Below are 23,270 nucleotides of genomic sequence, written 5' to 3' on the forward strand. Positions count from 1 at the left end.
GCATGTCTAATTAATTAAAATCATGCTCAATTTATTTAAAGTTTAACAAAAATTAAATTTTGCGGGCCATATGAAATACTTTTTTTTTTTTCAAATTTCATTTTTATTCTTCAAATTCTTTTTCTGGATTCTATTTAATGGTTTAATTAACTTTTAATAATCAAAAAGCATGTCTAATTAATTTTTGTTTTCTGTTTTATTTTTGCTAGAATTATGATTAAGACAAATTTATTATGGAAATCAAATGAAGGCATAAAACATTAACCATTTAAGTAAGCTTTTAAAATATAATCAAACAAAATTTAACAATATCTGTTTTTACTTATTTTTGGCAGATAAAAGTGCTGTACAACAGAGGTTTACTACTAAAATTAAAACTTGGAAGAAAATTTGAGATATATTCCCTAAAAAATAAAGTTTTATTAATTTTATTATTATTATTATTACTACTACTTTGAGAAGTACATTTTACTATACATTAGTAATATATATAATTCTGTCACAATTTCTTCAAGTTAAACCGAACTTTTATTTTGACGGGTTGTCGTGACGACCTTTGAGTTTCTGTGTGTACAGTATATGATATATTTCTCAAATAAAATAGTTAAATGCTCATGAAGTGACTCTCAATGCAGCTCTGGAGATGAAGTTCATGTCAAGTGTCATCATATATATATAGAGATGGAAGACTTCGAAAACGCCATGAGTGTAACCTGTGCTTGAGTATGTACTGTAGACGAAACCGCACCATTCGTTCACACAGAGACACACAGATCACTCAGACTTCATATTTACATAGTCTTTTGTGGTTTAATATTCACAACCCTACTTTTGATTTATTCATCCATGACATTTTTTTAGATTCCGTGGCTCCGTCTGCATTTTCCACATCACAGAAATCATAGAAGTCCCTAGAATTCCTTTCTCACCTCATTCCCGCTTTTTATCTTAACCAAGTTCAGAGATCAGAACTCCTGGCTGGGAATAGGAAGCACTTCTGGCTCCCTGACCCTCCGGCAGAGGTGAAGGAGAGAGCCACGGGCGTTGTGGGAGCCATAGGCAGGAGATCAGAGCGGGTTTAATTAGAGGAGACAGGCTTCAGCGGGGTGCCTGATAACTCCAGCACTGAGCTGCAGGCCGCCAGCACACGCCTCAGTCTGAACAGCTATACCCTAAACACTCAGAGACATTAATGAGATGCATACGAGGCACATATGCATCTGTGCACATAAGAGATGGGCTTTGCATTCATATATACACACTACGACAAAGATGGATACAGATACCTGCACAATTATACACACACTCAGCCCTGGAGTGCGGGGATGACATGATGCAGATGTAGCTATGATGACAGGAAAGACTGATAAAGCTACAGAGACACAGACCAGAACTGGAGAGAGAGCGGGTGAGAGGAGCGTACATGTACATGCAGGCGAACGCCCCTGCACACATTCCTTCCCTAACATCAGGAATCTAAGCACCGTTCCAGCCCTTTGCGCCCATACGCACTTCACCTGACACATCACAGCACACCGTTCCCTCTCACTGTCTTCTCTTTCACCAAAACCCTGTGTTTTCTCATAGGATTTACACATACTTATACTGTATACTAATGCACCCACATTACTTACACCTTGCCAGAATAAACACATAAAACTCTGTTTTAAAACCTATTGAGTGTCCTAATATAACATATAACATAACATAACATGTAACATAACATAATAAAAATGTTTTGCATGTTAATCACAGTTAAATGAAAATCTATTGTAGTAAAAATTTAAATTAACATTTAGCCTACATTTGGCAGACACTTATGCAAACGACCTATTGTACATTGCATCCGATTAGATTAGTTCTTGGTTTTCCTGGGAATAGAACCCATGACCTTCCCATTGATAATGCTCTAGTCTACTGTTTGAGGTACAGGAAGACTTTAAATAAATGCTATTAACTGAACTTTAAAGTTCTTCTTTGACCCTTTTAAAGCTGCAGTCCGTAAGTTTTGCCTCTTTGTCGCCATCTCTGTTTGAAACCTGCAATTGCAGTTAGTTGCAGTATTATCATTACGTGGGTTGTGCATCGGCACGACTCCTCAGCGCTGATGAATCTAATGTTTTGAGGAGAATGTTTGGGCTGTCAGTCACCGCACTGGTGTGGATACTGTACAGATACTACGTCTTGGAAGTATGACCAAAATAATAAGGAATCTGAACAAATAACATGTCTGCCACTTTTGTTCTGACCAAAAGTTAGCTCATCACATCAAACTGTGCAAATTATTATTATTGTTATACTTTATTCTCAAATTGTTAATGTTAACAACATCAACAATGTCCAGCAGAAAAAAGCAATCTCTGCGTCCATTCAAAACACAGAGTTCATGCCACCTTTCAAAAGCCCTGATATTTTTATTCTTGTTTTCGCACGGGCCTGGTCGCATTCCCTTTTTTGCTATTAGCCACTCTGCAGTCCGAAGTCTTTTTTACTACTGTTGCTTTGCAGTTGTCAATGATGATGGTCGTCCTTACCATTCTTGATTACAATCCACCATCAAAATAACAAGCTTAATTATTAAAGCTGCTGTAAAAGAGTCTTCAAATAATCTGCCACCTGCATCATCCGGGACTTCTTTTTTATGTATACAGACATGACGTATTGACGCAAAGGCAAACTCGTATTTCCCACGGAAACCTATCAGTACCACTCAAATTAAAAAATTATTTCAAGCTTACCGTTGTGAATCAGGCTGAGGCAAGGAGATAGTTTTGAACACTGGCTGGATATGTACTTGCAATAATTGATTTTGGATAATTTTTAACCAAAAAAGTACACCTTTAAGTATACCTCTAAATGTAATTTCAAAATAACTTATATTGTCTTTGAAATATGGTTAATGTTTACTGCTGAATGTACCAACAAGCATTTATGGTAAACTAAAATATACTTTCAGTGTCATTTCTTAAAACTTGAAACATGTATTTAAATATATATGACCCTGGACCACAAAATCAGTCATAAGGGTCAATTTTTTGGAATTGAGATTTATACATCATCATCACTGAATAAATAAGCTTTCCATTGATGTATGGTTTGTTAGGATAGGACAATATTTGGCAACTATCAACTATCTGAAAATCTGGAATCTGAGGGTGCAAAAAAATAAAAATATTGAGAAAATCGCCTTTAAAGTTGTCCAAAGTAAGTCCTTAGCAATGCATATCCACTCAAAAAAAATACATTTTTGAAAAAAAAAAATCCGCCATCGGTTGGAAAACGGTAGGAAATTTACAAAATGTCTTCATGGAACATGATCTTTACTTAATATCCTAATGATTTTTGCCGTAAAAGAAAAATCGATAATTTTGACCTATACAATGTATTGTTGGCTACAAATATATCCATGCAACTTATGACTGGTTTTGTGATCAAGGGTCACATATTTGTAAGGGAAATATTTGTAGTGGGCGTAACTTGTAGTAGGGGGTGTAATTTGTAGGGCCGTGGTTTGTTGTACTCTGGGATCTGCAAAGCGATTAAAAACGGTGTATTATGCATGCCAAGCCAGTAGTTGGCGATGTCACATTGTAAAGAAAAACTACGCACCTATAGTCTGAACGCATAATATGCATGCACATGACATCACCGTTTTCATGAATCCGCTTTTTTGTAGTTTACACAAAGTAACGGTATCTTTTTCAAAAACGTGCACTTTGAACCCTGTTTTCAAAAGTTTGTGTTTTCAGGCCCCTAAAACGTCATTGTCATGTAAACGAACGGCCAAAACGTATAAAACGTTTTCAGAAAACGGTATTGTGTAAATGCCCCCTCAGTGTCAAGGGAAGATACAATCATGCTTAAAAGGCATAGGCAGCTCACTTGGTTTTGGACCAGACCTTCACATACTAGTAATTCCACCAACACTCAGTTTCGGTATTCTGCCGCTGTCAGTTTCAGGTGAACTCTCACCTAACATTTCAGCCGTCCTAACTATACGCAACACAATCGCTAAACCTCATTCAAATCTGAACCATGTGTCTACCCACAAGGTGTGCATGTGAGTTTGTCTATGTGCATGACTTCATCAGCCTTAAGGTGTGCTGATTATCATGTGAATCTCATACTATTTCATCTCATCTACGCCACAAATGTTACTTCAGGCACATCATCTGCTTAAACAAGCAGATACGCACACGGACAACCATGTGTGTTGGCCACAAGGGCTGATTCTATCGGCCTAGTGATCACAAGACTGTGTTAAGTAAGATTTGTACCTTTACAAAAGACCATACGGCCCCTCTGCATATACCCTACATAGACCACAGACAACTTTTGTGATTTATACTCATAATTCTCCCATGTTGCGGCACGCTTCATAAAATGAAACTGAAGTTATGGTTTTGGCTAAGAATTTATTTCCATTCCAGTGAAGTTAGAGGAGCGAATGATCAGAAAAAAAAATGTCTACCTGCTGAAAGAGTAGAAGAATGATCTAAAGACAGGAAATGATGGATGGACTGGTGTTACATGTCTGGTGTTTGTTTCTCCAGGATCACACAGTGTGAGAACACATAAATCAAGCTTGTGAAAGCCTGTTTTGTGACACGTTGCACAGTTTATACCGTCACCTTCTGGTTAAAGTGAGCTTTGCAGTAACGGTAGAGAGAATGTGATTCTTCAAAGGGCTTTTCATGTGGGGAAGGACTTGGATGTGGGCATTCAAATCTCATTTTACCCTCCATTGCTTTACCTGGATGGTATATTTCCCCTGAGATTGCAGGAAATGCAGTGAAGGCCTGTATATTTTATGATGAAAAGCCACTGTAATATACAATGATACTGATGTGTTAATACATTATACTCAATGATACAAGTCGCCTGAAGGCTGATTGATTATTGGCTGTGGTTTTTTTCTTCTTCTTGCTGCAATGCTAAGAACTGCAGTGTCAGATTTCTATTTTGTCTACCCTTCTGAAAATACCAGCTTAGACCAGCATGTCTTTCCTTGCTGTTTGCCATGCAGCAAAACTACTGGAGTTAGTCGACCAGCATGATCTTTCAGTTGAAATTGGTTTACCACCTCTTGTTTGTTAGGTTTTTAGAACCTAGAGGGGACCAGTATACAAAATACTATATATGCTGGTGACCAGATGATATTTTAAGTGGGGATAATGTCATGAGAAAAAGATAGTTTGAGAAATTAATACTTTTATTCAGCAAAAATGATCAAAATGATTATGTTCTCATGTTCTGATATCAGAGATTTTTATAACATGTCAAGGTAAAACTGTGGAAACCCAATTCAGATGCTCCCTCTACTGTACAAGAGTATGTCGATTTACCCTTATTAGCTGATAATTCTGATTATGTTCAAGATGGACACATTTCTAACATAACACCTGATCGCTAGGTTTTCTCAGAGTAGCGCTTTCAATCTCATCAGAAATGTGCAGTGTTGGGGGTAACGCATTACAAGTAACATGTATAACGTAATCAGAATACTTTTTTTGATGTTGCAAGTAAAGTAATCCATTACAAGTAACAAGCATTATGTAATCAGACTACTTTTTGATCTAACAAGTAATGCATTAAAAGTAATGTGCATTGCAAAATCAGATTACTTTTTTGATGTTACAAGTAATGCATTACATGCATTATGTAATCAGATTACTTTTTGATCTAACAAGTAATGCATTACAAGTAATGTGCATTATGTAATCAGATTACTTTTTATCTAACGAGTAAAGTCATGCATCATGTAATCAGATTACTTTTTGATCTAACAAGTAATGCATTACAAGTAATGTGCATTATGTAATCAGATTACTTTTTGATCTAATGAGTAAAGTAATGCATTACAAGTAACATGCATTACATAAACAGATTTCTTTTTTATCTAACTAGTAATGCATTACAAGTAACACGCATCATGTAATCAGATTACTTTTTGATCTAACGAGTAATGCATTACAAGTAATGTGCATTATGTAATCAGATTAATTTTTGATCTAACGAGTAAAGTAATGCATTACTAGTAACATGCATTATGTAATCAGATTACTTTTTAATCTAATGAGTAAAGTAATGCATTACAAGTAGCATGCATTATGTAAACAGATTTCTTTTTTATCTAACTAGTAAAGTAATGCATTACTAGTAATATGCATCATGTAATCAGATTACTTTTTTATCTTACAAGTAATGTGCATTATGTAATCAGATTACTTTTTGATCTAACGAGTAAAGTAATGCATTACAAGTAACATGCATCATGTAATCAGATTACTTTTTGATCTTACAAGTAATATGCATTATGTAATCGGATTACTTTTTGATCTAACGAGTAAAGTAATGCATTACAAGTAACATGCATTACGTAAAAAGATTTCTTTATCTAACTAGTAAAGTAATGCATTACAAGCAACATGTATTATGTAAACAATTTTCTTTTTGATCTAACAAGTAATGTATTACAAGTAACATGCATTACGTAATAAGATTACTTTTTGATGTTATGAGTAAAGTATAAAAAATGGGCATTACATAATCAGATTACTTTTTTGATGTAACGAGTTAAGTAATGCATTACAAGTCACATACATTACGCAATCATTACTTTTTTGATGTTAATGCAAATTACATTCTAATAACAAATACATTTATTTACAGTCAAAAAAAGTTACTGCAGATAAAGTATTTTCAAAAACAATGGTCACAGTAATAGTATGAATTGGAGCTGAAATATAAATATTCATGCATGATGTCCACTATAGTGGACAGATGATTAATTAGAATTTGCTGCCAATCTAAAATCAATACTTGGAAAATTTAACTGTGATATGACTCATTACTTATTGTTTGATGCTACATTTTTTTTTTTTTTTTACCTGCAAGAGTCTCCTAGAATACAAGGAATGGATGGATATTCTGAAGCAACTTGGAATTTCTTGGTTTGGGGGGGCGAGAAATCGACATACAACAGCTTGCCACTTGGTGGCAAAGTATAGGATGATGCACAAGGGTCCACTGTAGATGTTGATGTGCAACTATGCCATCAAAACCCATGCATATGCAAGAAAATGCTTTGTAAATAGCTGTCCACTGTTGTGACCTCTATGCATGAAAGGGTTAAACAATAGTGTGTGTGTATGACTTTTACATATGCTTTTTATGTTACATATAGTATTTTGAAATTACCAAGCTAGTCCACATAACATGGTAAACCTGTGTGTTTGTTTGTGTGTTTGTGTGTTCTAGCAGGAACGAGAGTTCAGTTTGGAGTCCGATCACATAGAGAGTGGCAAAGGAAGATGCCCATTCCATCCCAACAGCCCTTCAGTGTCCACTGTGTACCGTAAGCATTCATCCATTCTTGCAGCTTCAGTCTCCTTCAATCCTCCATCTTTTAATCTATTTAATATTCTCTCTCTTTGCCCTCCTTTCGTTTACAGCCAAATATCTTTCGTCCCATAATTTCTTTATTTATGTGTAGCTACCCCCTTCTCCTTTTCAGCGTGATGTTCAGAATGTGTGTGTTCTTGAGTTTTGAAAGGAAATAGAGTGCATTCTGAGCCAGGGGCCACTGAGCACAAAAGCTCTTCATAACACACTTCAGCTCGAATTCTTCAGAGCGCTCATTCACATGGCGACAGGGGTCTGATTGAGAGATGAATTTGATGACTTCCTTTCTGAGAGCAGCTGCAGACTTTATTCAGCTGGACTATTAATTTAGTCTCTCCCAGTCGGCACCAGCATCAGGATCGTTCATTATAAAGAATGTTTAGATGCTAAATTGATATTGCCCTGCCCCTGTAGATCATTACTTTTTGACTTATTGGATTTATTACTCACACTGGTGAAAGGAAGGCAATTATTTACTAGTGTCTGCAGTGCCACCTAGTGGTATCTCAATGTATGACAAAATGAATACCAAAACTATTATGCATTAGTGTTTAGCAACCATTGTCTGTAAATGTTGAGGTATAGGCCTACTATTGTGAAATCATATCATTACTGAACTGATTTAAGAACTCTTTTAAATTATATTTAATAACGTTATACATTGAAAACTGTTTAAATTAAAGGGATAGTTCACCCAAAAATCACCCAAAAGTCATCATTTACTCACCCTCAAGTTGTTCCAAACCTGTATGAGTTTATTTCTTCTGCTGAACACACAAGAAGATATTTTGAAGAATATGGGTACCCAAACAGGCCCAGGGCCCCAATGACTTCCATAGTATGGAAAAAAATACTATAAAAGTCAATGAGGCCCATCAACTGTTTGGTTACTGATATTGTTCAAAATATCTTATTTTGTGCTCAGCAGAAGAAAGAAATTTTTACAGGTTTGGAACAACTTGGGGGTGAGTAAAGTATCACAGAATTTTCATTTTTGGGTGAACTATCCCTTTAAAAAAACACATTAGCTTAATACAACAAGACTTCCATGATTTCAATCCATTATACTGATTTTTTTTCTCTCTCTGTCTCTTGTAATTTATGTTTGATTGACAGGAGGGGAGTTGTTTGTTGGCTTGTACACTGATTATTGGGAGAACGATGCTGCTCTATATCGTCTAGGCAACCACAGCTTCATTAGGACTGAAGTGGGTGACAGACAGCAGCTGAATGGTGAGAGAAAACTGAAACTTAACCAGAATGACTAATTTGGTAAACCGGGAACAAAAAAAACAAACAAAAAAAACATGCTGGTTGACAAGCTTTGAAACATGCCAACCTAGAACTAGAGTCAATTTAATAGTTAATAGTTAAGTGGGGATTATGTTATGAGAAAAAGATAATTTAATAAAACGTTCTTTCAGATTTTTAATTTTATTTTATTTATCTTTAAAGATATTAAATATCTTTAATTTTTGTTAAATTATTATTTTTAATATTATTCTGATTATTATTATTTTAAATTTAATTGTATTTAATTTTATTTATCTTTAAAGATATTAAATATCTTTAATTTTTGTTATATTATTATTATTATTATTATTATTATTTTGGAAAAATATACACTAAGGTTCAAAGGTTTGGGGTCAGCAAGATATTTTTTTAAAGAAATAAATACTTCAGCAAAAATGCATTAAATAGATCAAATAAGTATTTAAGTTTTAATAATGTTTCACATTTTATTGTATTTTTGGTCAAATAAGTGCAGTCTTGGCATAAGAGACTTCTTTCAAAAACATAAAAATCTTACTGACCCCAGACTTTTATGCAATATCGTGTGTTACATGTGCTTTTTTATTATATTTAGCATTTTCTAAAAATTACCAAGCTAGTCCACATAACTTGATAAATGTGAACCTTTTAGATATTTGGATCCCCAAATATGATCATGCTAAAATTTAGATATAATTTTACATGCATAAAGACCCAGTTTATACTGTGAAAAAATTATATTATAAATAAGTCTAAAATATTATTTGTAAAGTTTATCATATTTTTCTACTTACTATAATACTGTATTGTTCAATTTATTTATTTATTTATTTATTTATTTATTTATTTATTTATTTATTTATTATTCTATTATTCAAATATTTTTATTTAAATATTTATGTTTTTTGTGTGTATTATTTATTACAAATTTCACTACAAAAAGATATTAAATCTATATGAAATCTATTTTAACTGGCGATGCATTTTTAAAACATTTTTTATTATTATTAAAAATGTTAAATTGTTAAATTTCTTTATTTTTGTCGGGAAAACAACAACAACAACAACATTTTTTACTGCTACAAAACAATGGATATAAATGTATATCTGCTGGATGCAAAAAGCTTCAAGAGTGATGTACAGGCTGCCCTGTGTGTGGTTTAGAGAGGCCTGTGGCATCCTGCTGTGAGCTGGTTTAATGTTTCCCTTTGCTGTATATCTCCTCCTGCAGCCATACGGGAGCTCTGGCCTTCAGCCCAGATCGCTACGACTGAGCCCAATGAAAGTGATGATTTTACCATGCGTATCACTGTAGCAAAGCTTGTGCCCTCATCGTGGGTGCAGTTAGCACATCAGCTCCACGCCAAAAGATAAATTCAGAATAGTGTACTACAATACTACTACTACATGATGCATGAATAAACCTTTTGTCGAGTTGCAATGCACAAACAACCTATGTTAGCAATGTATTATTGTAATTTTACCGTGCCTGTGTACATTTTAACACACATTTCAGTGTGTATTAAAGGGTTAGCTCACCCAAAAATGAAAATTCTGCCATTAGTTACTCACCCTCATGTTGTTCCACACCCGTAAGACCTTTGTTCATCTTTGGAACACAAATTAAGATATTTTTGATAAAATCCGATGGCTCAGTGAGTCCTGCATTGACAGCAAGATAATTAACACTTTCAGTGCCCAGAAAGGTACTAAAGACATATTTAAAACAGTTCATGTGACTACAGTGGTTCAATCTTAATGTAATGAAGCAGCGATAATACTTTTTATAGCGACTTTGACAATATCTAGTGATGGGCGATTCAAAACACAAAACACTTTACGAATCTTTTGTTTCGAATCAGTGGTTCGGAGCGCCAAAGTGATTTTAGTAAACGAGGCTTTGTTATGTGATAAGTGTTTCGAAATTTCAGTGGTTCACTACTGGCAGTTAATACACGCTCTGAACAACTGATTCGAAACAAAAGATTCGTAAAGCTTCGAAGCTTCATGAAGCAGTGTTTTGAAATCGACCATCACTAGATATTGTCATAAAGTTGTTATTTTGTTTTTTTTGGCGCACAAAAAGTATTCTCATCGCTTCATAACATTAAGGTTGAACCACTGTAGTCACATGAGGGTGAGTAATTAATGGCTGAATTTTAATTTTTGGGTGAACTAACCCTTTAAATGTACTTGAAGAATATATTATTTTTTTAACATTTTAAAATGTTTTAAGATTAATCGCAATTAATCACATCTAAACATAGAACTCTGTAAATATATAATTGCGATTAATCGATTTGACAGCACTTATATTTACTGTCTTTTTACAGTCTTTACTGCTTTCCCTTATATTTCCTTATATTATTACTGATTGAAAACATTTCAAGGACTAATCTCAAATAGCAATAATAATAATAATAATAAATGTAAAAAAAAGGAGAAAAGAGATCAATAAGTTGTATACCATGCATATAATACACATATTGTACAAATAACACATTTGATTAAATGCAAATTATTGAAAATATTGAAAAAACTGGATTATACTGTATTCTGTTTCACATACTATTTTTGCACAGTATGCAGAAAGTATGCTAGTATTCATTCTGAAGATAGTACATTTCTTGTGTTCATTCTCAGACAGATGATGAGTCTGTGCTAAGAATACAGTGTCGTCTCACACTTCTCACATGTGATTCAGACCCCTGCTGTGATGCATTAATCATACAGAGAGACAAAGAGCGAGGTGTTTGACACATACCATCCGTCTCTGTGAGACCTGTTCACATCCATTCAGACATAATAAAACTCGGTCAAATACTGAGGTCATCTGCTCGATAACATATGAGTGTTTAAAGCATAGAGCACAAAACCAAGGAGACTTTTAAAAAATTGTGTGTGCACTCGTGTGAACCCCCAGTCTGAGGTCGAGGTCTGTTCATGTTTTGAATGGTGTTAACTGGTGTTAAGTGTTCTCGCTTATGACTCATGGAGCACTGAAGATCTAATCCCACTCGTGCTCAATGCACAATGCTGTAGCGGCCCAATATGCAGATCACACTGCATAATAAGAATTCATATTGGATTATATGACAAATGCATTTTGCACATAAAATGGCAGATGTATATATCACACGTGTTGTTTTGCATGTTGACGATTCTTCATCCTGTAATTATAGACCAGTGCTATCTAAGTAGTAAATACACTAATGGTCAAAAATAATTAGGTTTTTGTTGTTGTTGTTGTTGCTGATTTTATGTTTTTGATAAAAGTCTCTTATGCTCAACAAGGCTGCATTTATTTGAATGCTTAATATTTTTGTGGAAACCATGATAAACTACCATTCAAAAGTTTGGGGAAAGAATAGAATAGAATAGAATAGAATAGAATAGAATAATTTTATTAAGCAAGGATGCATTAGATTGATTAAAAATTACCATAAAGACATTTATAATGCTAAGATTTCAAATAAATGCTGTTCATTCAACTTTCTATTCATCAAAGAATCCTGAAAACAAAATGGATCATGGTTTCCACAAAATCATTAAGCAGCACAACTGTTTTCACATATAGTAATATGAAATGTTTCTTGAGCAGCAAATCAGCATATTCTAATGATTTCTGAAGGACCATGTGACACTGAAGACTGAAGTGATGATGCTGAAAATTCAGCTTTGCATCACAGGAATAAATTACCTTTTAAAATATATTAAAATAGAAAAGTATAAATTGTAATAATATTTCACAATATTTCTGTTTTTTACTGTATTTTTGATCAAAGAAATGCAGCCTTGGTGGGCATAAGAAACTTCTTTCAAAAACGTAAAAATAAAGCTATACCAAACTTTTGAACAGTAGTTTATGTTTCTGTGTAATTATAACCATAAATATATATATTTTTTTTTCCTATAGAGCCAAAGTTTGTTGGTGCAGCAGTGATCCCTGACAATGACGATCCTGCTGATGATAAGGTTTACTACTTCTTCACGGAACGGGTGGCCAACATGGATGGAGGAAACAAAGCCGTCTACACCAGAGTGGGCAGAGTCTGTGCGGTACGGCATGTGGATGCCTAAACATGCTTGTTTAGCTCTTTGAATCAAACTAGGCTTGTTAAGCATTCAAAATTGTAACCTATAATAGTTAGAGAAAGCTTTCTTTTAGCATTTTCAATAGCATCTGGGCAGCTGGCTAGACCCAGATACTATTGAGGTTAGTGTGACATCAAATACAACAGAGGGAAAATATAAGCAACTTTCTCTGGCAAAACATTATACAGGTGCTGGTCATATAATTAGAATATCATCAAAAATTGATTTATTTCACTAATTCCATTCAAAAAGTTAAACTTGTATATTATATTCATTCATATTTCAAATGTTTATTTCTTTTAATTTTGATGATTATAACTGACAACTAAGGAAAATCCCAAATTCAGTATCTCAGAAAATTTGAATATTGTGCAAAGGTTCAATATTGAAGACACCTGGTGTCACACTCTAATCAGCTAATTAACTCAAAACACCTTCAAAGGCCTTTAAATGGTCTCTCAGTCTAGTTCTGTAGGCTACACAATCATGGGGAAGACTGCTGACTTGACAGTTGTCCAAAAGACGACCATTGACACCTTGCACAAGGAGGGCAAGACACAAAAGGTCATTGCAAAAGAGGCTGGCTGTTCACAGAAATCTGTCCAAGCATATTAATAGAGAGGCGAAGGGAAGGAAAAGATGTGGTAGAAAAAAGTGTACAAGCAATAGGGATAACCGCACCCTGGAGAGAATTGTGAAACAAAACCCATTCAAAAATGTGGGGGAGATTCACAAAGAGTGGACTGCAGTTGGAGTCAGTGCTTCAAGAACCACTACGCACAGATGTATGCAAGACATGGGTTTCAGCTGTCACATTCCTTGTGTCAAGCTACTCTTGAACAATAGACAGCGTCAGAAGCATCTAAAGACAAGACAGGACTGGACTGCTGCTGAGTGGTCCAAAGTTATGTTCTCTGATGGAAGTAAATTTTGCATTTCCTTTGGAAATCAGGGTCCCAGAGTCTGGAGGAAGAGAGGAGAGGCACACAATCCACGTTGCTTGAGGTCCAGTGTAAAGTTTCCACAGTCAGTGATGATTTGGGGTGCCATGTCATCTGCTGGTGTTGGTCCACTGTGTTTTCTGAGGTCCAAGGTCAAAGCAGTCATATACCAGGAAGTTTTAGAGCACTTTATGCTTCCTGCTGCTGACCAACTTTATGGAGATGCAGATTTCATTTTCCAACAGGACTTGGCACCTGGTTTAAGGACCATGGTATCCCTGTTCTTCATTGGCCAGCAAACTCGCCTGACCTTAACCCCATAGAAAATCTATGGGGTACTGTGAAGAGGATAATAATAATAATAATAATAATAATAATAATAAGTTTTATTTATATAGCGCCATTCCAGAGCTCAAGGACGCTTTACAGTGAACAATTAACAGGGAAGAGATAATACAAGTAGACAATGATGAGAAACAATACTGGAAAATGCAATATGCCAGACCCAACAATGCAGAAGAGCTGAAGGCCATTATCAGAGCAACCTGGGCTCTCATAACACCTGAGCAGTGCCACAGACTGATCGACTCCATGCCACGCTGCATTGCTGCAGTAATTCAGGCAAAAGGAGCCCCAACTAAGTATTGAGTGCTGTACATGCTCATACTTTTCATGTTCATACTTTTCAGTTGGCCAAGATTTCTAAAAATCCTTTCTTTGTATTGGTCTTAAGTAATATTCAAATTTTCTGAGATACTGAATTTGGTATTTTCCTTAGTTGTCAGTTATAATCATCAAAATTAAAGAAATAAACATTTGAAATATATCAGTCTGTGTGTAATGAATGAATATAATATACAAGTTTCACTTTTTGAATGGAATTAGTGAAATAAATCAACTTTTTGATGATATTCTAATTATATGACCAGCACCTGTAATATAATTAAATGCTTATGAAAGTTTCAGTAAAACTACTTGGCCATCAGTGGAGAAAGATGCTTTTTGCCTCCATAATGGGGCAATATTGTACCGGCATTGTGTTGGCATACATTTCTGAATCTATCCAACAAAGCAATGACCAGTTACTTTTGTCTTTGTCAAAATGTTGTGCTGTAAGATAGCACCACCCACAGGTCAGGTGAAATTAAGTGTCTTTTTTATCTCTTCCCCTCCGTCAGAATGACCAGGGTGGTCAAAGAATGCTGGTAAACAGATGGAGCTCTTTCCTGAAGACTCGTTTGATCTGCTCAGTGGCTGGACCCAACGGCATTGACACACACTTTGATGAGCTCGGTAGGGGACGTTCTATTATCTGTCTTCCTCTCTGGCGGTCTTTTTCACGCCTGTCTTAAAACATGGAAGTTTACACCTTGTACCTCATCATGGAATTTTGGCCAATAATTCTAAACATATGCATGATATGGGATGAAACCTAATTTGTTTTCTTTTACTCCACACAAATCTTTGTAGCTTATTTATGATGCAAAGAACATATTACACTGGTATGCCAATACTAGGACATACTAAAATGAGTTTTTTTTTTAATATAAGCTTTTGAATATAAGTGTTACCATTTAAGACTCTTTGAAATAACCCATAAAGCTTGCATATATACTTGCATAAAATCAACCAGAAACAGTATGTCATCTAGTTAACTTTGACATATTTGGGATTCAATACCCTAATCTTGCATACTATATAGTAAAGTTAGAATGCAACTTTTGATTTAGCTCTTGTCTTGGTAATATACAGAGGAAGTCACTGTCATGCTCAGTGTCTGTAAAGCGTTGCACCATACATTGAGATGGGCCGCTTGACCAAAATAGGCACTAGAGCACAGAAAGAAGAAATAAAGGAAGAAGAAATGCATTTTTAGCTTCAGCGATGAGCCATTTCTTCCAGCTCAGTGATTCTATTCATCAGATGCCTCAGAGCAAGACTGCTGATAAATCAGTTTTTGCTTTTTTTCATTTTGCCTTTCGCTATAGAGATTTCATCAAGTATCCATCTGTCCATCTGGATGAATTTGCAATAGATCTCCATGTATTCACAGTATTTATCACATTGAGTATAAGCCAGCTGTGTGAATTGAAAATCCAAAGCTGTTCCACCAGCTGTATTGCTTAACTGTTACCAAACTTTCTAATCTTAAGAAGGATCTCGCTGATGATCGCTTTGACTTTCAGATGAAAGCTCTCTCATCTAATCTGTTTCAGAGATGTACAAGATGAGACTATTCTGTTTATTTTGACAGTCAAAATTATTTTGGCAACATGTTTGTATTTTATACAATTGATCACATTTTCCTTATGATTATTATTTCATAATGAAAGATGTGCTAATTGGCTTTGATAGTAAGTGTAAAGAAACAAAAAAGCAGTTTAATCTTGAATTCGTTTAGCTAAATTCAACATACATAAGTGTAAATTCTCTAATATGTTATAGCATTTGAAAACAAAAATACTAGTTTTTTATTTACTTATTTTTTTTGGGGGGAGGGATCTTTAATTAATCTTTAGCATTTATTACTGTTATTTATTTTCTTTTTTTTTTCATCCCCACTATGCCTTTTGTTATTTGTATTGTTAGATTATTTGTTTTAGCATATAGTATAATATAGTTTGTTCATTGCTAATAAAAACATCGGAGAACCATGAACATGCGAATATGTTTTTAAATTATTGAAATATATATAGGTGCTGGTCATATAATTAGAATATCGTGAAAAAATTTAATTTTTTTTATTGTAAATTATTTTTAAAAATGAAACTTTCATTTATACTAGATTCCCTACATGTAAAGTAAAACATTTCAAAAGTTTTTTTTTTTTTTTTTTTAAATGTGTTGATTAGAGCGTACAGCTAATGAAAGTCCAAAATCCAGTATCTCAAAATATTAGAATATTTACATTTGAGTTTCATTAAATGACCATCCCTACAGTATAAATTCCGGGTATCTCTTGTTCTTTGAAACCACACTAATGGGGAAGACTGCTGATTTGGCAATGGTCCAGGAGACAATCATTGACACCCTCCACAAAGAGAGTAAGTCACAGAAGGTCATTACTGAATGTGGTGGCTGTTTACAGAGTGATGTATCAAAGCATATTAAATGCAAAGTTGACTAGAAGGAAGAAATTGGGTAGGCAAAGGTGCACAAGCAACAGGGATGACCACAAGCTTGAGAATACTGTCAAGTAAAGCCGATTCAAACATTTGGGAGAGCTTCACAATAGTGTTAATTTCGTCACCTATTTTTAATTTAGTCTTAGTCTTAGTCTTGTGCCAAATGTCCTTGTTAGTTTTAGTCATATTTAGTCATTCACATATCTTTTTTTGTTAGTCAAGTTTTAGTCGACTAAACGTCTTGTCATTTTAGTCTAGTTTTAGTCAAAAGAAAACTCAAGGTATCTTAGTCAAGTTTTAGTCGACTAAAAGTCTTTTAATTTTAGTCTAGTTTTAGTCAAAAAATTTTAGTCTTTTTTTTAAAAATAACACATTATTACTGAGATTATTACTGATAAACATTTCAGTAAAAAAAGTGTTTCACATAACTCAAACATTGGTTAAATGTCATAATTACCTGACAAAATACACTTGTTGAAAGATTTTTGTTGAATGCAAATGTTAAACGTGTCTGGTTTTCAATTTCTGATTTAGGAGACACATTCACAAATGATTAACCTGTTCTGAAGAGTATTTTATTTTAATGTCATGTCATCGTCGCTCGTCACTCGTGTTCGCTTTGGGTGTTGTGTGTTCAGCAGTTTCGTGTTGTAGCCACAGGCGTATGAGACCTGTAAAGCCTCGTTTACACTGCACGCGTGTGCGGCTCGTTGCGGCTGCGACGCGGCTACCGGAGCTGATACACGGCCACTCTAGTCAATGCTTGTGTTTACACCAGCCGCGCCGCGGTGCGTTTGAGAAGCGGCTCGACGCGCCACTTCGCTAAAGATAGGCGCCTCGCCTCCAAGGCGAGCAACTCAAATACAAAACAAAGTCAAAATAATCACCCTGTGTAAACTCCCGCTCATATTTTACATCACTAGAAACTGACGACAAGAGATTCGAAGTTGAAAAACTTGAAATTTCTTTGTTTGAGTTGACATCGCGCAGAGGACAGAACAACACCTTGCCGGAGCCGTAACGAGCCGCACACGCATGCAGTGTAAACAAGGCTTCTACGAGGCTTAACTTGAGCAACAGCGCGAAGCCGCAAACTCGTTCTGAATACTTTAAAGGCGTAACAGCTGATGAAAAAGCAGAGACGATTGTAGACGAAAATGAAGAGAGATTTTATCTTTAGTTTTTATTTTATACAAAACATTTTCGTCTCGTCTTTTTTCGTCAACAATAATGCATGTTAATTTAGTCTTAGTCAGCGTTTTTGGACAGTGGTGCAGTCTTGTCATCGTCTCGTCTTAGTCATGAAAAAAAAGGTCGTTGACGAACATATTTCGTCTCGTCTCGTCTGACGAAATTAACACTACTTCACAATGAGTCAAATGAAGCCGGAGTCAGCGCATCAAGAGTCACCACACTCGGACATCTTCAGGAAAAGGACTACCAAGCCACTTCTGAAACAGAAACAATGTCAGAAGCATCTTACCTGGGCTAAGGAGAAAAAGAACTGGACAGTGAACAGTGGTCGAAAGTCCTCTTTTCAGATAAAAGTACATTTTGCATTTCCTGTTGAAATCATGGTCCCAGAGTCTGAAGGAAGACTGGAGAGGCACAGAATCCAAGCTGCTTGAAGTCTAGTGGGAAGTTTCTGAAGTTAGTAATGATTTGGGGGGCCGTGACGTCTGCTGGTGTTGGTCTATTGTGTTTTATCAAGTGCAAAGTCAATGCAGCCATCTTCCAGGAGATTTTGGAGCACTTTATGCTTCCATCTGCTGACAAGCTTTATGGAGATGCTGATTTCCTTTTTCAGCAGGACTTTAGCACCTGCCCACAGTGCAAAAACCACTTCCAAGTGGTTTGCTGACCATGATATTACTGTGTTTTATTGGCCAGCCAACATGCCTGACCCCTGAATCTATGGGATATTTTCAAGAGAAAGATGAGAAACAGTCGATCCAACAATATACAGATGATCTGAAGGCTCAATAGTGCCTCAGCAGTGCCACAGGCTGATCACTTCCATGCCACACTTCACTGATGCTGTAATTTGTGCTAGGAGCAAGTCATTTGCTGTAATATGTAATATGACCAAGTATTGAGTGTACAAATGAACATACTTTAAAGAACTTGAACTTTATATGTAAATATATATATATATATATATATATATATATATATATATATAGATCAAGTAAATATTTCAGGAGGTTCAGGTGACAAAGTTGGGTAATTTCTGCTGTAGGAAATTAATTTCAAATTCTGGTACATTAACATAGTTTCCTATCTACCAATCATGACTGATTAATGATGTTGGTCCAGGACAAACAAATTTAATTTAATATAATGATGATACGTTTTTTGTGTGCATCTTTCTGTGTTGTTTTAGAGGATGTGTTTGTGCTGCGGAAGAAAGATGAGAAAAATCCAGAGATCTTTGGTCTGTTCAGCACTACCAGGTGTGTGAGGTCACATGTGTCACTCTTATATTCTGTTCATTTTAACGAACAGCAGTCTGGACACTTATCTGCATCTGTTTTTCTCACTCAGCGCCGTGTTTAAAGGATACGCAGTGTGCATGTATAACATGGAAGACGTCCGTGCAGCGTTTAATGGGCCTTTTGCACACCGGGAACATTCTGACCACCACTGGAAGGTGTATGATGGCAGGGTCCCCTACCCGCGACCTGGATCGGTGAGTAATATTTGCTTGTATATTGGGTCCATCAGTCACTTTATGTCATAATCTTTTTGTTATATCAGAAATCCCAGTGTACAAAATGTCACGATGTGTTGCATTTACACCTCTGACACACGGTGTCATTTGGAGGCCCACTTGAGTGAATGTTGAATTTTGGATCTTATGTCTTCAGACACACAGAATCTCTCAAGGCAGATAAGTCTATTTTCAGCATGACTGTGCACATCACCATTCTCCTCAAGCGTGTCATGCCAATTCTTTAACGTTAATGCCTGAATCCGCGTACTTGCAGCATTGAGATGTTTAAATTGCCGTGGTCTGAATTATAATTATATCTGATATGTGCTGATTAATGTCCTTCTCTGGCTATTTATCTCCAGCCGATAAAAGAGTCAGATTGGTTTCCAATAGTTAGTAATGGCCTGTAATTCGCAGTCATTTTCTCTGGTGTATTATGTCTTGTGTCATATTGAAGGACCAGGGTTTTCCTGTAGTTCACATCTCAAAATTAGTCTCATTTCTTTTGTTTCCATGTGCAGGTAGGAAAAGCATATGAAAAAAAGTGTCTCTGACAGCTGACCTTTTAAAAGGCAATTTGGTTGTTTGAGTCATGCACCACTGGATTTCTGATTAGTCTCTTGTTCTAAAAGGTTATAGCAGCGAGAAGCAGGACAGCTATTCTCAAATCAGGAGAAACAAAATGGAAGAATGGAAAGGCTTTTGTGACTTGTGTTTATGAGCATATTCATATTTATTGCTTCTTGTCTCTCACAGTGTGCCAGTAAGATAAACGGAGGCCAGTTCTCCAATTCAAAGGCATACCCGGACGAGGTTCTTCGTTTTGCGCGTTCCCATCCCCTCATGTTCCAGGCCGTGCAGCCCGTTCACAGGCGGCCCATTCTGCTGGACACCGAAGGAGGACGTAAACTCACACAGCTGGCGGTGGACCGGGTAGAAGCTGAGGATGGACACTACAATGTTCTCTTCATAGGGACTGGTACTCAATTTTAGTACCTGTATTATTTTATACACCTAGATCTGCACTTTTGCATCATATAGTCGTTATGTAATGATTGTTGCTTGTGTCAAACTAAATATTTGCAGCAGTATTTTTTATATCTAAATTGGTGTTTTATGACTTTAAAGGTGCAGTGTGTAAATTTTAGCGCCATCTAGCTGTGAGATTGCGAATTGCAATATTGGGAAGCTACGGTGGCCAACGAAGGACAAATCGTCGTCTGAGATAGAAGAAAGTAGCCAGTCAAACAAACACGCTCTGTAGAGCAGTTTGTCCGTTTAGGGCTACTGTAGAAACATGCCGGTGCAAAATGGCGACTTAACATCTAAAGGCAGGAACACACCAAGCCGACGGTCGGCCGACTAAGTTTTCTCAGTATGTTCCGCACCGTCGGCTGAAGTTGGTCCTCGGCGGCTTTTTTCGGCCGATTCGAAATGTTGAATCAGTGTCGGAGCTCGTTGTTCCGTCGAGCCATCTGATCATTCTGATTGGCTGTTCAGATACTGCCACCTGCTGGTTCGGACAGGCATTTCATCTCACGCAGGCGCAGAATTGACATGCTACTTGGCCGTCGGCTGTCGAGCGTTGGTTTGGTGTGTCAGGCCAATTTTGGATACAGACGCTGCCAACGTGAGCCAACCGCACAGTCTTCTTTCGTCGCCACTAGTTCGTCGGTGTCGGCTTGGTGTGTCTCTTAACACTAGAACCGCCGGGGGTCGCTGTATACCTAAAACCGCCATGCAGGTAAATTTTACCCACGCACATTACACCTGTTTTTATATGGCTAAAGAACATATTATTTCACTGTATTATGTCACTGTCTTCACAAAGAAGTGTCTAGAGTCATGAAATGATTATGTCTTGTCATCAACTATATTTTTGTCCTGTTGTTTTATGTTCAAGGCTTTTTATGCAGGCTACACTAATCACTTTTCATAACGGTCAAGCCTGCACTGACAATGAGAATTAGAAGGAAGTAAATACATATTTGGGTGGTGTAATATTATAATTAATCATATATTAAGATAACCCATGTTATTTAAATTACTAAAATAGCCTATAGACAATAATGAACAATAATAATTCACCACACTGTATAGGATGTATGATGCAATGACAAATTCAAGCGCGCAGCTTTACCTTAATTATTTATATATTTTATAAGTTTATTGATGCTCACTCTCTGTAACTATTGTAACAATCCTGTCCTGAAGAACAGTCAGTATAATTTTTCTCGGAGGCTCTGGATCGCTGTCAGATGAGCCGTCAGATGCTGATCCGACCCAGGACGCGTCACTGATCTCACCACCATCAGACTCTCCGTCACTCATGGCATTTAGGGCTTCTACCTCTTGGGCATCCATAAATCGCCGGCTTTTACTCATTGTGACTTTATTTATGAAACAGATGACCGCTAATTCAGTGACTGAAAGGCGTTGCCTAGCAATGTACAATGTTTAAACACAAGGGCACGCGAAAATGACAGCGCGAAAATACAGGCATTATATAGCGGGTAAATTTGACCCGTGTGGCGCTTATAGGTATAAATGCCCCGTTTTATGATCTGGTTTTATCTAAACAATTTTTAACACCAAGGGATTGTAAATTACACAATTTTAGTAAAAATCAATGACTGGGAGACTTGAATGTTTTATAGAAAACCTGTTATGTACATTTGAAAAACAGCCACGGGTAAAATTTACCCCGTGGCGGTTCTAGTGTTAAGGGAACCCGCAGTGTATGTAGATAGAAATGGCTCATTCTAAGGTAATAAAACATAACGGTTCATTATGTAAGGTCTTTATACATCACTCAAAACATAGTTATGTATATTATATTGCATTTCTGTCAATAGATCCTCCTAAAATTGACATATTGCACCTTTAAGGCAAATTTTATTGTATCTTTTAGTAGATATATAGAAATTAATACACTTTACATTGATAATAATCAGACATATTTCTTGAGAACCAAATCGGCATATTAGAATGATTTCTGAAGGAACATGTGATATTGAAGACTGGAGTAATGATGCTGAAAATTCAGCTTTGCCATCATAGGAATAAATTACATTTTAAAATATATTACAATAAAAAACAGTTGTTTTGCAATTACTGTTTTACTGTATTTTTAATCAAGTAAATGCAGCCTCTGTGAGTGTAAGAGACTGAACCAGTACTAAAATGTCTGATAAAGATACACAGGGCTTATTATAGCGCGATAATATCAAAATATTACATAAAATGTATTTTATCAGTAAATAATTCAGGTTCTCTCTCTCTCTCTTGAACTCAGATAATTCTGTAGTATTAAAAATGATCACAATCTACAACAAAGAAGCCGACACAGTTGAAGAGGTTCTTCTGGAGGAATTGCAGGTTTTCAAGGTCATCAGAAGTCCTTATAGTCTTTATATTGAAACAATTTCATTTCTCTTAGAAACAATCTTCACACTAAAGACTTTTTTTTTCTCATTCTAGGTCCCTGTTCCTATTACAGAGATCCTTGTCTCTACCAAAAGAGTAAGATTTTTTCACAGACACTGTAGTTTTCCACCTGGAGATGGTGGTATTGAGTAAACTTTTCATGCATGACTGATCACCATTACAAGTCTTGATACCTATGGCAAATTCAGCATTCATAACAAGACAGATGCTTTGTAGTTAATTATAATGCTGACAATTATTACTAAATACTATGAATCAAATATGAGATTCTTT

General features: G+C 35.9%; 1 protein-coding gene across 4 annotated transcripts in view; it reads left to right on the plus strand.

The window, feature by feature from the left end:
• Positions 1-23,270, plus strand: part of sema3e (sema domain, immunoglobulin domain (Ig), short basic domain, secreted, (semaphorin) 3E) — a 61,070-nt gene that overhangs the window by 25,094 nt on the left and 12,706 nt on the right. For 2 of the 4 annotated variants that reach the window (XM_048168515.1, XM_048168518.1), the window contains 9 exons: positions 7,264-7,357; positions 8,521-8,637; positions 12,593-12,735; positions 14,891-15,005; positions 19,221-19,290; positions 19,382-19,526; positions 20,307-20,529; positions 22,846-22,937; positions 23,031-23,072. In XM_048168515.1, coding sequence (XP_048024472.1) covers positions 7,264-7,357; positions 8,521-8,637; positions 12,593-12,735; positions 14,891-15,005; positions 19,221-19,290; positions 19,382-19,526; positions 20,307-20,529; positions 22,846-22,937; positions 23,031-23,072 — 1,041 coding nt within the window. Of the gene's footprint in view, positions 1-7,260; positions 7,358-8,520; positions 8,638-12,592; positions 12,736-14,890; positions 15,006-19,220; positions 19,291-19,381; positions 19,527-20,306; positions 20,530-22,845; positions 22,938-23,030; positions 23,073-23,270 lie in introns of all 4 variants that reach the window. The other 2 variants (XM_048168514.1, XM_048168516.1) reach the window with 1 other exon arrangement.

This window comes from Megalobrama amblycephala, linkage group LG19 (genome assembly GCF_018812025.1).
Source record: "Megalobrama amblycephala isolate DHTTF-2021 linkage group LG19, ASM1881202v1, whole genome shotgun sequence".
NCBI classification, from domain to species: domain Eukaryota; kingdom Metazoa; phylum Chordata; class Actinopteri; order Cypriniformes; family Xenocyprididae; genus Megalobrama; species Megalobrama amblycephala.